General features: G+C 39.3%; 1 protein-coding gene across 1 annotated transcript in view; it reads right to left on the reverse strand.

Annotated features, from left to right (window-relative positions):
• Nucleotides 1–12,856, reverse strand: part of CATSPERE (catsper channel auxiliary subunit epsilon) — a gene marked incomplete at both ends in the record, with an annotated part of 111,847 nt that overhangs the window by 36,045 nt on the left and 62,946 nt on the right. Inside the window, 2 exons of the mRNA XM_080925761.1 lie at nucleotides 7,489–7,943; nucleotides 12,126–12,603. Coding sequence (XP_080781887.1) covers nucleotides 7,489–7,943; nucleotides 12,126–12,603 — 933 coding nt within the window. The remainder of the gene's footprint in view (nucleotides 1–7,488; nucleotides 7,944–12,125; nucleotides 12,604–12,856) is intronic.

The following is a 12,856-nucleotide window of genomic DNA, read 5'->3' on the forward strand; positions in this document are numbered from 1 at the left end:
CCACTCCTTTTCCTCATGAGTCAAGAATGGGTTAATAAACTGCTTCTCCTCTTCCAGTTATTTACATTGTGGTACATGCGCCCTTATTGTGTGTTGGAGCGTCTCTGGGGTATATGCCCAGAAGTGGAATAACTGGCTCTTCAGGTAGTACTATGACCAATTTTCTGAGAAACCACCAGACTGATTACCAGAGTGGTTGTATCAGTTTACAACCCCACCAACAGTGGAGAAGTGTTCTTCTTTCTCCCCACCCTCACCAGCATCTGCTGTCATTTGAGTTTTTGATCTTAGCCATTCTGACTGGTGTGAGGTGGAATCTCAGGGTTGTTTTCATTTGCATTTCCCTGATAACTAGGGATGTCCAGCACTTCCTTAGATGCTTCTCAGCCATTCGATATTCCTCAATCAAGAATTTTTTGTTTAGCTCTGTACCTCATTTTTTAATAGGATTGTTTAATTCTCTGGTGTCTAACTTCTTGAGTTCTTTGTATATATTGGATATTAGACCTTTATCAGACATGGGGTTGGTAAAGATCCTTTCCCAATCTGTTGGCTGCCCTTTTTTTTCTTGACAATGTTCTTAGCCTTACAGAAACTTTGCCATCTTATTAAGTCCCATTTCTCAAACTTTGACCTTAGAACACAAACCACTGGTGTTCTGCTCAGGAAATTTCCCCCTGTGCCTACGTGTTCTAAGCTTTTCCCCACTTTCTCATCTAATAGTTTCAGTTTATCTGGTTTAGTGTGGAGATCTTTGATGCACTTGCACTTGAGCTTTGTGCAAGGAGATAAGAAAAGTTCTATTTTCTTTCTTCTGCATGCTGAGTGCCAGTTGAACCAACAACTATTTATTGAAGAGGCTGTCCTTTTTCCATTGAATGTTTACAGCTCCCTTGTCAAAAATTAAGTGACCATATGTGTGAGGGTTCATTTCTGGATCTTCCAAAAATGTTTCATTGATCAACCTGCCTATCTCTGTACCAGTACCATGCAGTTTTTAACACAATTGCCTTGTAATATAGCTTGAGGTCAGACATGGTGATTCCCGCAGATGTTTTCTTGTTTTTGAGGATGGATTTTGATATTCTAGGTTTTTTGTTATTCCAGATGAATTTGCACATTACTCTTTCCAACTATATGAAGAATTGGGTGGAAATTTTGATGGGGATTGCATTGAATTTGTAGATTGCTTTTGGTAAGATGGCCATTTTTACAGTGTTGATCCTTCCAATCCATGAGCATGGGAGATCTTTCCATCTTCTGAGGTCTTCCTGAATTTTCTTCTTCAGAGATTTAAAGTTCTTGTCATACAGGTCCTTCACTTGCTTAGCTAGAGTCACACCAAGGTATTTTATATTGTTTGTGACTATTGTAAAGGGTATCTTTTCCCTAATTTTTTTCTCTGCCTGTTTGTCCTTTGATTTGCTTGAATTAATTTTATATCCAGCCACTTTGCTGAAGTTGTTTATCAGCTATAAAAGTTCTCTGGTGGAATTTTTGGGGTCATTTACGTATACTATTATGTTATCTGCAAATAGTGATATTTTTACTTCTTTCTTTCCAATTTGTATCCCTTTGATTTCATTTTGCTGTCTAATTGCTCCGGCCAGGACTTCCAGTACTATGTTGAATAGGTAGGGGGAGAGTGGGCAGTCTTGTCTAGTCCCTGATTTTAGTGGGATTGCTTCAAGTTTCCCACCATTAAGTTTGATGTTGGCTGTTGGTTTGCTGTATATTGCTTTTATTATGTTTAGGTATGGGCCTTGGATTCCTGTTTTTTCCAAGACTTTTAACATGAAGGGCTGTTGAATTTTGTCAAATGCTTTCTCAACATCTAGTGAAATGACCATGAGGTTTTTTTATTTGAGTTTGTTTATATGGTGGATTACGTTGATAGATTTTCTTATATTAAACCATTCCTGCATCCCAGGGATGAAGCCCACTTGATCATGGTGAATGATCATTTTGATGTATTCTTGGATTCGGTTTGCAAGGATTTTGTTGAGTATTTTTTGCATCAATTTTCATAAGGGAGGTTGGTCTGAAGTTCTCTTTCCTTGTAGGGTTTTTGTGTGGTTTAGGAATGAGGTTATTGTGGCCTTGAAGAATGAGTTGGGTAGTGTTCCATCTGACTCTATTTTGTGGAATTGTTTGGAGAGTATTGGTATTAGGTCGTCAATAAATGTCTGATAGAATTCTGCACTGAACCAATCTAGTCCTGGGCTTTTTTTGGTTGTGAGGCTTTGATTACTGCTTCTATTTCATTAGGTGTTATGGGATTATTTAGATGGTTTACCTAGGCTTGGTTTAACTTTAGTATCTGGTATCTGTCTAGGAATTCATCTATTTCCTCCAGATTTTCCAGTTTTGTTGAGTATAGGCGTTTTTAGTAGGATGTGATGATTTCTTGAATTTCCTCAGTTTCAGCTGTTATGTCTCCACTTTCATTTCTGATTTTGTTAATTTGGATATCCTTTTTGCTCTCTAGTTAGTCTGGCTAAGGGTTTATCAATCTTGTTAATTTTCTCAGAGAACCAGTTCTTGGTTTTTATTCTTTGAATGGTTCTTTTTGCTACTATTTGGTCAATTTCTGCTCTGAGTTTATTTCTTGCCATCTACTCCTCTTAGGTGTATCTGCTTCTTTTTGTTCTAGAGATTTCAACTGTGCTGTCAAGTTGCTAGTGTATGCTCTCTCCAGTTTCTTTTTGGAGGCACTCAGAGCTATGAGTTTTCCTATTAGTACTGCTTCCATTGCATCTCATAAGTTTGGGTATGTTGTACTTTCATTTTCATTAAATTCTAAAAAATCCTTAATTTCTTTATTTCTTCTTTGACCATGCTATCTTTGAGTAGAGAATTGTTCAGCTTCCATGTGTATATGGGCTTATTGTTGTCTTTGTTGTTATTAAAGACCAGCCTTAGTCCATGGTAATCTGAGAGGATGCATGGGAGTATTTCAATCTTCTTATATCTATTGAGGCTTGTTTTGTGACTGACTATATGGTCAATTTTGGAGAAGGTGCCGTGAGGTGCTGAGATGAAGGTATATTCTTTTGTTTCAGGGTGAAATGTTCTGTAGATGTCTATAATTGGTTCATAACCTCTGCTAGTTTCACTGCATCCTTGTTCAGTTTCTGCTTCCATGATCTGTCCATTGATGAGAGTGGGGTGTTGAAGTCTCCCACTATTATTTTGTGTGGTGCAATGTTTTTTTTTTTTTTTTTTTTTTTTTTGGAGCTTTAGTAGGGTTTCTTTTATGAATATGGGTGCTCTCTATTTGGAGCATATATGTTAAGGATTGAGAGTTCCTCCTGATAAATTTTCCCTGTAATGAGTAAAATGTATTCTTCCTTATCTTTTTTGATAACTTTTAGTTGAAAATCTACTTTATTCAATATTAGAATGGCTACTCCAGCTTGTTTTTTAGGGCCATTTGCTTGGAAGGTTTTTTTCCCAGCCTCTTACTCTGAGATAGTGTCTGTCTTTGTCTCTGAGATGAGTTTCCTGTATGCAGCAAAATGCTGGATTCTGTTTATGTATCCAATCTGACAGTCTATGTCTCTTTATTGGGGAATTGAGTTCATTTATGTTAAGAGATATAAAGGAATAGTGGTTGCTGTTTCCTGCTATTTTTGCTTTTAGAGTTAGAATTATGTCTGTGTGTCTTTCTTATTTTGGTTTTCTTGCTTAGTTATTTTATTGCTTTTTCTAGGATGTAGTTTCCCTCCTTGTGTTTGGTTTTTCATCTATTATTCTTTGTAGGGCTGGATTTGTGGTCAGATATTGTATAAATTTAGTTTTGTCCTGGAATATCTTGGTCTCTCCATCTATGGTGATTGAGAGTTTTCTGGGTATAGTAGTCTGGGCTGACATTTGTGTTCTCTTAGGGTCTGTATGATGTCTGTCCAGGATCTTCTAGCTTTCATAGTCTCTGTTGAGAAATCAGGTGTGATTCTATTGCTCTGCCTTTATATGTTACCTGACCTTTTCCCCTTACTGCTTTTAGTATTCTTTCTTTGCTTTGAGCACTTGGCATTTTGACTACTATGTGTCGGGAGGAATTTCTTTTCTGGTCCACTCTATTTGGAGTTCTGTAGGCTTCTTTTATGCTCATGGTCATCTCATTCTTAAGGGTAGGGAAGTTTTCTTTTACAATATTGTTAAAGATATTTATGGTTCCTCTTAGTTGATATTCTTCACCCTCTTCTATTCCTATTATCTTTAGGTTTGGTCTTCTCATTGTGTCTTGGATCTCCTGGACATTTTGGCTTAGGAGCTTTTTGGGTTTTGCATCTTCTCTAAATGTTTCGTCTATGTTTTCAATGTTTCCTTCAGCCTTTGAGATTCTCTCTTCCATCTCTTGTAGTCTGTTGGAGATGCTTGCATCTGTGGCTCCTGATTTCTTTTTTAAGTTTTTCTACCTCCAGGGTTGCCTCTTTTTGTGTTTTCTTTATTGTTTCTATTTCCATTTTCAATTCCTTTATCTCTTTGTTTGTTTTTTCTTGTACTTCTTTGATTTCTTTGAGTGTTTTTTGTGTTTCCTCTTTAAAAGCGTCTACTTGTTTATGGTTGTCCTCCCGTACTTCTTTAAGGGAGTTATGCTCTTTTCAATCATCTTGAGGTATGATTTCAGGTCTGAGTCTTCTTTTTCTGGAGTGTTTGGCAATCCACTGCTTGCTGTGGTGGGAGAGCTGGGTTCTGATGTTGCCAGGTTGTCTTGGTTTCCATTGCTTAAGTTCTTTCGCTTTCCTCTTGCTATCTTGTTGTCCGTGATTGTACGTGGTCTTGTTGTCAGTGGCTGATACCCATATCTCTCATGGTCCTGAGGACCCATGAGTTCAGGAAGAAAACCACTTCTGAGTGTTTGGCTTTTGGTGGGCAAGCAGTGAGTTCTGGTAATAGTGACTTAGCTCTCTCTTTGTGGGCTCAGATGTGGGAGCTCTTGTGAGGATGTTCTGGTAGCTCAGCCCTGTGCCCACAGGTCCTGAGTACTACTGGCAGGGACCTGGCTCTTTCTCTAGGACACAATGAACCCTTTTCCCAATAGCATGGTACTTTCTGCTCTCTTAGCACTCCAGATGTGCTCTCCCTGGGCCTATGTGACAGACTCCCCTCTGGTCCAGGTATAAGAGGGTCTATAGAGTTGAACTTCAATCACTGCCTTTCCCGGGCAAACCCCACCTCCCACTGACAACGGTCTGTGCCCTACTGTGGATCTGTGTGTCTAGACTTTAAGCCAGAATTTTTCGGGCGGTTCCCTAGTCCCTATACCAGAGTTCTGGCTCTGCTGAACCTGAGGGCGGCATTTTCTGCATACTGTGCCTAGCCCTCTCTGAGCTTTGGTTACTCACAGTGCAGTATCACTTGGCCCGTGTTCCTGGATCTCCGCTGTTCAAGGTGCCAAGGGACCTGAGCATTTGGTCTGCGCCCAAGGGTTCTCTGGGCAGATCCTGAGTCTCTATGGCAGAGTTCTGGCTCTGTTGAGCTGGGGAGGGGGATACATTTTCTGCATGCTCCGCCTAGTCCTTTCTGAGCTTTGGTTACTCACAGGGCAGTATAACTAGGCCTGTGTCCCTGGATCCCGACAATTTTTTAGACAGATACCAGATACCAAAGTTAAATCACGATCAGATAAACCATCTAAAAAGGCCCCTAACACTTAAAGAAATAAAAGCAGTCATCAAAAGCCTTCCAACCAAAAAACAAACAAACAAGCAAACAAAAAACAAAAACCAAACCAAACAAAAACAAACAAACAAAAACCAGAACCCAGGACCAGATGGGTTTAGTGCAGAATTCTCTCAGACCTTCAAATAAGCCCTAATACCAATTGTCTTCAAACTATTCCACAAAATAGAAACAGAAGGAACACTACCCAATTTGTTCCTCGAAGTCACAATTATGCTTATACCTTATGCTTATACACAAAGACCCTACAAAGAAAAATAACTTCAGACCAAATTCTCTCATGAATATCCACGCAAATATACTCAGCAGTATTCTTGCAAACAGATTCTAAGAACGCATCAAAACAATCATTCATTGTGATCAAGCAGGCTTCATCCCAGGGATGCAGGAATGGTTCAATATATGGAAATCCATCAACATAATCTACTATATAAACAAACTCAAAGAAAAAAAAAAAACCACAAGGTTTTTAGACGCTGAGAAAGCATTTGACAAAATTCAACACCCTTCATAATAAAAGTCTTAGAAAGATCAGAAATTCAAGGCCCATACATAAACATTGAAAAAGCAATTTACAGAAAATTGGTAGCCAACATTAAACTAAATGGAGAGAAACCTGAAGCAATCCTACTAAAATCAGGAACTTTACAAATCTGCCCAATCTCTCCCTACCTATTCAATATAGTACTGTAAGTCCTAGCCAGAGCAATTAGACAACTAAAGGAGGTCAGAGGGGACCCCAAAAATTCCACCAGAGAATTCCTAAATATAATAAATAACTTTAGCAAAGTTGGAGAGGGTAGTTGGGAGAGGGAGCCCTTTCATGGAAACAAGGTGAGAGTGAGGGGGATGGGATTGGGGAAAGGGGATAACATTTGAAATGTAAATACAGAGAATGTCCGATAAAAATTTATTAAAAAAGAATAATACTACATAACATTGAAATACAATAATGTATATACCTTCCATTTGTATCTATTAGTAGATGGTTTGTAAAGATGGTTACACTAATTCTTTGCGCTCTTAGGTTTATATTCATCTGCAGTGTAACAGAGATAGTCTGTTTAAGAGGTAGTCTATTAACTCAAGTATTAGACTCCTCCAGGCGAACAGAAACAATAGACTTCTTAGATTGGTTGTCATGATACAGGTTGGGTAGTCCAACAGTGGCTGCACTCAACACTGGAGAGAGTGGCAGCCTGGCAGCTACTTTTAAAGTAGGCTGTTTTTGATTGGCTTACGTGTTATGGTCTAGTTAGTCCAACCATGCTTATCCTCATATGAAGAGGCCGAGAGTCTGACCGTTGTGCAGTCTAGGAGGCTCAGCAGTCCTACTCTGGTACTGAAAGTTTTCAGGGATCCTGGAGAACTGCTGTTTGTCATTCCATGTTGGAAAGACAAGCAATTTGGGTTCTGAGATCGACAATCAGTGGTGGCTTCAGAAACAGGTAGAAAGCTCATCAGTGAGAGCAAAGGCAGGTGGGCAAAAAGCAAAAGGTTTTCTTTCTGACTGGCCTATATCTGGATCAAAACCCAGATGTCACCCACAATTCAGGCTTTTCATTTCATTAACCTAACCAGGAAACATGTCGCACTAGCAGGCCCAGAACTAACCTACTCTAGATAACTCCTCCCAGGTGTGCAGAGCCCAGTGGCCCCCACAGGCTCTGGAGTCAACTAGCCCAGCCTGCCTGTCACGCCAAACCAAACCAAACAGCAAAACACACCGCCCCCAAAACAACCTAATGTTTTTATATTTATTCAAATCTCAACTAAAGAAATAAAAAAAGTCCACCTTACCATTGTTTTTGTACAGAGTCCGGATGCAATTTCGTACTCGGTGTTTTGTGTCCAGGTTATTACGTTTGAGCCATAGTGCTCCACAATAATATTGATACCCCGATTTTCTGGGTAGACTATTTGACTCCAAATGGTTATGCTTTCTCCTTTGTCCATATGGTAAAACTGATAATTAATATCATGTTGAAATGCCAGATATGGGCACCAGTCTCCTACCAGTTCGTTTATACTTTGTAGCTCCTGATATAAGGGATATGCATGTGTCTGCAGCTGGTACTTCTCGTCGAGATTTTCATTATACTGCAGTATGTCTATGTTATAAGATTTATCAAAGAAAATTGATGCCTTTGTGGTTGTGTTCAACCATGGATGTAGTATAATTGCCTCTGTAATGTCAGCCTTGACATAGAACATTACATTATTTTCCATTTTTACCAGAATATTTCCCGTCCTATCTGGAAAGAAGACAGAGAAATATGTGTTATTTAATTGTTATTTACTTGTGTGTATGTGTAGGCATGTGCACACCACACATGTAGAGAGCAGATGACAATGTGTGGAATTTGGTTCTCTCTTTCCACCATGTGGGGTCCAGAGATCAAAGTCAGGACCATCATGATTGGCAGCAAGCACTTTTACCTGGTGAATCATCTCACTCTCCCAGGTTTATGTTACATTAACTAAGTCATAAATTATGTTGTTTCTTGTATAATGACTCTCTCCTCTATATATCTCTATATCTCTATATCTCTATATCTCTATATCTCTATATCTCTATATCTCTATATCTCTATATCTATATATCTAATCTATATATCTAATCTATATATCTAATCTATATATCTAATCTATATATCTATTCTATATATCTAATCTATATATCTATATATCTAATCTATATATCTATATATCTAATCTATATATCTATATATCTATATATCTATATCTATATCTCTATATCTCTATATCTCTATATCTCTAAATCTATATATCTATATCTATATCTAAAACGGAAGGACGTTTTATTCTTCATATTCACAACAGCACTTTAGGTAAAGAGTAAGAACATAGCAAGGACAGCACTATCAGGGAGGATGCTGTTACAGCCAGATCCATGTTTCCTTCAAATTCACATCATGGACCCTTCATCCCCAAAATAGGGGAACAGAGATGTCAGAGATTTTAAGGAGGTCATTCTAGTTAAATGAAGTCATGAGTATAGGACGCTAACATAGTGGGACTGGTTTTCTTGAAAGAAGAGGAATATACTCTTTGGGAAGATCTTGCTCCATCCCTACACATACACGGGGTTTTGGGGGGGGGCAAAGGGAGTTCCTCTGAGGACACAGTGAGCAGGAAGTTGTTTGTGGGCTCACTGGAATTCATTCCTGATGGTGCCTAGATCCTGGCCTGGCAGAAATGTGAGGTGACTTATGTGTGTTGTTTAAAGTACGATGTTATGTATAGAACAATGCATCCCTTTCTGAGATGGGAAAATGACCAGCCCCCTCACCTTAACAGAGTGCTTCATCTAAAACAGAGCAGACCTTTGGCTCTGTTGCTGTCTCTGGCCAAGCTGGATGTGCTGACTTCCCAGCTCTCTCTCTCTCTCTCTCTTTATTTCTTTCTTTATTTTTAATTCCAAGATAAGAAACAATTTATTATAGAGAGAAGAAAAGGTTCTCATCCAAAATATAGAAATCTGTGCAACTTTACCACAATCAATATACATGACCTGTAACAATTTACACCAGTTCATAATTTACCAAATAGAAAAATGCCTGACAAAGTTCACAAAATAGATGGTGGTTTGTGGAAAAGATCTAACCAATTGAGTACAAGGAAAATTACAAACCAGACCTCCACTTTGTAAAAATAAGGAGTTTACTCACTTAGTCTTAGAAAACTACAAACTAGCAAATGTGCAGGGCTGGCTGGTGCTAACCACCACAGTGGAGACAGTGTCTTTTTTAAGGGTCTTTAAAAAAGCCTGTTGCATGGCAGATTCTGGTCAGTTGCTACTCTCAAAGCCAAAAACACAAGGTCTGACCATTTCCCCCAGGTCATGCATACTAAATTTGTCTTTATGACATGTATACATTTAAGTACTAGATAAAAGTCTCCATGTAATATTTCCAGTACTACCATGCTTAAAACATTGAGTTTTCCTATTGAGCTGCCAAAAAAGTTACTGATAACATTCGAATGTAATAGTGCAAATTCCCCTGCAAGATTGGCTGCCAAAGAGGTTCTTTGAAACACAGAATTTCCTTAAAGGGACCAGTGTGACAAATTGTGTATAAAGTCTAGGAGAAACTGAAACCACCCTGCGACTTCACTCCCTAGCAAATAAAGTGATCCTTTACTTGGATTCACAGGCTACTTAAATCACTGAAAGGTACTGTCCAAACTATGGCACTGTCACTTAAAAACATTACCACTCTATCTTGTACCAGATCTTCACACCTGTGAGATGGTTTAAATTCCATAATCCATCCTCAAGAGAAGCCCACCCAAAGCACCAAATCAAATTTATCCATCCATTATAAGATGATCCATCCATAGACTATATCTTAACCTGATACAGTCATCATATTGTAGTTTTTGGAAGGGCTTGTTTTGCCCAAGAGAAGTTCCTCCTTAGAGCTGATTCTGCTGTCCATCGTTTGCATGTTGGTGCTGGTGAGGCTTCCTATAATCTTCTCCAATCCTGTAGGTCACGTCATAGGGTCAACCCAGAGTGTGAGTTCACTTGGGAGAATCCTGAACAACTGTTGACTGCTCAGTCCAATCCACTGGGCTGTCTGTCCAATCAGAGGACCCATCTTACGGTTGATGGGAACACAATGGTAACCTGATCCCTTGCCCAGTGTTTCTGGGAACCAGTGACATTTGTAATGCTCTGCCAGCAGTTCCTGCAGGCTCTGGCTGAAAGTCTGCAGCTGTCTCTCACTTGTGAACCCCTTGGTGTGGAGGAACTTGGAGATGAACTATGTGGCAGCTGGGTGTAGAAGGGATGCATGGGGACAGCGGTGGCTGGGGGTGACCAGGTGCAGCTGAGGTCAGCCCCGACAGCGGCTCCGACAGCCGAGAGGAAGTAAGGGCAACTTCAGCAGGTGATTTAAAAAAAAATTTTTTTTTAAAAAGAAATAGAGTCAGGTATAGCTGGCCCCGATCCAATATGGCAGACTATATCGTGTGTGTGTGTGTGTGTGTGTGTGTGTGTGTGTGTGTGTGTGTTTTATAAGGGTAATGAGGGTGTGTGTGTATATGTGCTTACCTGTGAATACTATGACACATTGTTAAGAAAGGTCAGAGGACTTACAGAGGCACACATGAAGAAAATAGTGTGGTAGCAGAAAGAGACACTGGATTGATTTGTGTGAGACAAGTAAAGAAAAAAACAAACAAATAGGAAAACAAAGAACAGTAATTATGAGACTGCCCTCCTCCCTTCCTCCATCACAGGTTGCAGAAGAACATGTTCTACTGGCACCTTGATTTGTAGCTCCTCACTTGTAGGACTGTGATATGAAGCTACTGATTGAGGTACTTAGTTGAGTGAACTTTAGGAACATTGAACAATATAACACTACTCACTACAACAAATATATAAACCGCTTTGTTAGCATCTAGCAATTAAGTAAAATGAAACTTTTCAGTTTGCCCTTCTGCCCATGGGGTCATGGTCTAATGAAGTGGAAACTTAAGGATTATTTAGAGAGTCAATTGCTATGGATGGTGTTTTGCTGGGGTGAAGAACTTAAGAAGTGTTTTCCTGAAGTAGACACTGGCCAAAGATTAAGGCAGACTCATGAAGAAACTTTTAGCTGAAGCAGACACAGGTGAAAGGATGTTCTGCTAAAGCAAACAGGTGCAAGGAAACATGATGATGGATTCTTTGCTAACAACACAGATGTTTTGGTCTGCCTTACACTGCATAGTTGAGCTCAGGCTAGTGAAATGCACCCGTGGAAGACACGGGCTAAGACAAGACATGCGGAGGGTATAAATAGGATGTGACCAAGTGATGGGGACAGAGCTTGGCTTGCTGGTACAGCTTGCTCTGCAATGCTTGTGGGTCTCCAGTCTTCTCTGATCTTTGTTCTTATGAGAGAGGCACGGCCGAGAACTTCTCCTGGTGTTCTTATTGGTCCCTTCTGCTGACTTGAACCAAGTCTGAGGCCTGGCTGTCACCACTAGGTTGTGTCACCACTGTTGCTAACCCAACTCTACCAAACTGGACTGCTGGTGTACCTGTGAAGTGTTTGTCAGTGGATCCAACTGTGGTGCCTGATGAACTGAACTGAACTGCTGACTTCCAGACGAGACAGACAGAAGTTGCTTCACAGAACCATTTCTAAACAGGTTCACTTCCCCCATATCCTTTTTCTACTACCTCTGTTGGTTGGTGGATTACAAGGGAGATTAAAGTGTTTAAGAACCATCATTGAAAATAGGTTTTGAAAAAAACATTAAAGGTACAGTTTAAAGCTGACCAAATGTAGAATCTATTATGCTTTAGGTGCTAGATGTGTAGCAATAGCCATCAAAAGTACAACATACTGGAACATTTACAATTTCTATGTTACTAATATGAGACCCAGAACAATTTAGCAGTATTGAGAATAACCTACCTGCAATGACTTGGTGGATTTTGCTGCCCTGTGCTAACACTGACAAATTGGTCACTCCTGAAGGTATTTCTATAGTTCCAAAATCAGTGAAATTTTTATAGCTATAGTAAATCGTGTGTTTGTTCCACAGGATAATATCTGGCATGGCCGAGAAAAGAAAGAAAAAATTTAAAATGGTCTCCTTGGGCAGTTCTAGTTCAAAGTCCTGGAGTGTATACCTAACATATATTGCATTATATATCACAATGCGAATAGCCCTGGTGGCACTGCATATAGAGCAGTGAGACAGAAGAATAGCAGCCTCCATTGGATGCCATGAATACTCAACAGCCATTATTTCCAGGGTGTCAACTTGGGGAAGCTTCAGAAAAACTTTTAACTGTGAAGTAGTTGTTAATGTCATAAATCGAAATGAAGAATATCCCATGTAAATTGCACTCTTTGACCAAGCAAGTAATAGGCTTTTTCTTGATGATAACTGAAAAAGAAAAATTTAAAAATCCTCAGTGATACAGAGGTTTTCTATCAATTTCTGCCTTCTAGTTTTATCATTCTGGAAATGGAAAATAAAGACTAGGAGGGTAACTCTATAGTCACACAAATCCCAGGTTTCACCCCAACTACCAAAAGTAAGAAGAAGAAAAGAAAGTAATTACCAAGTTTTCTTTTAGTGTATTTCAATGTAATACTTCATGCACTGAATTTCATTAAATAAAAACATACATATTATA

The sequence above is a fragment of the Micromys minutus genome (genome assembly GCF_963924665.1).
Source record: "Micromys minutus genome assembly, chromosome: 1".
Classification (NCBI taxonomy): Eukaryota; Metazoa; Chordata; class Mammalia; order Rodentia; family Muridae; genus Micromys; species Micromys minutus.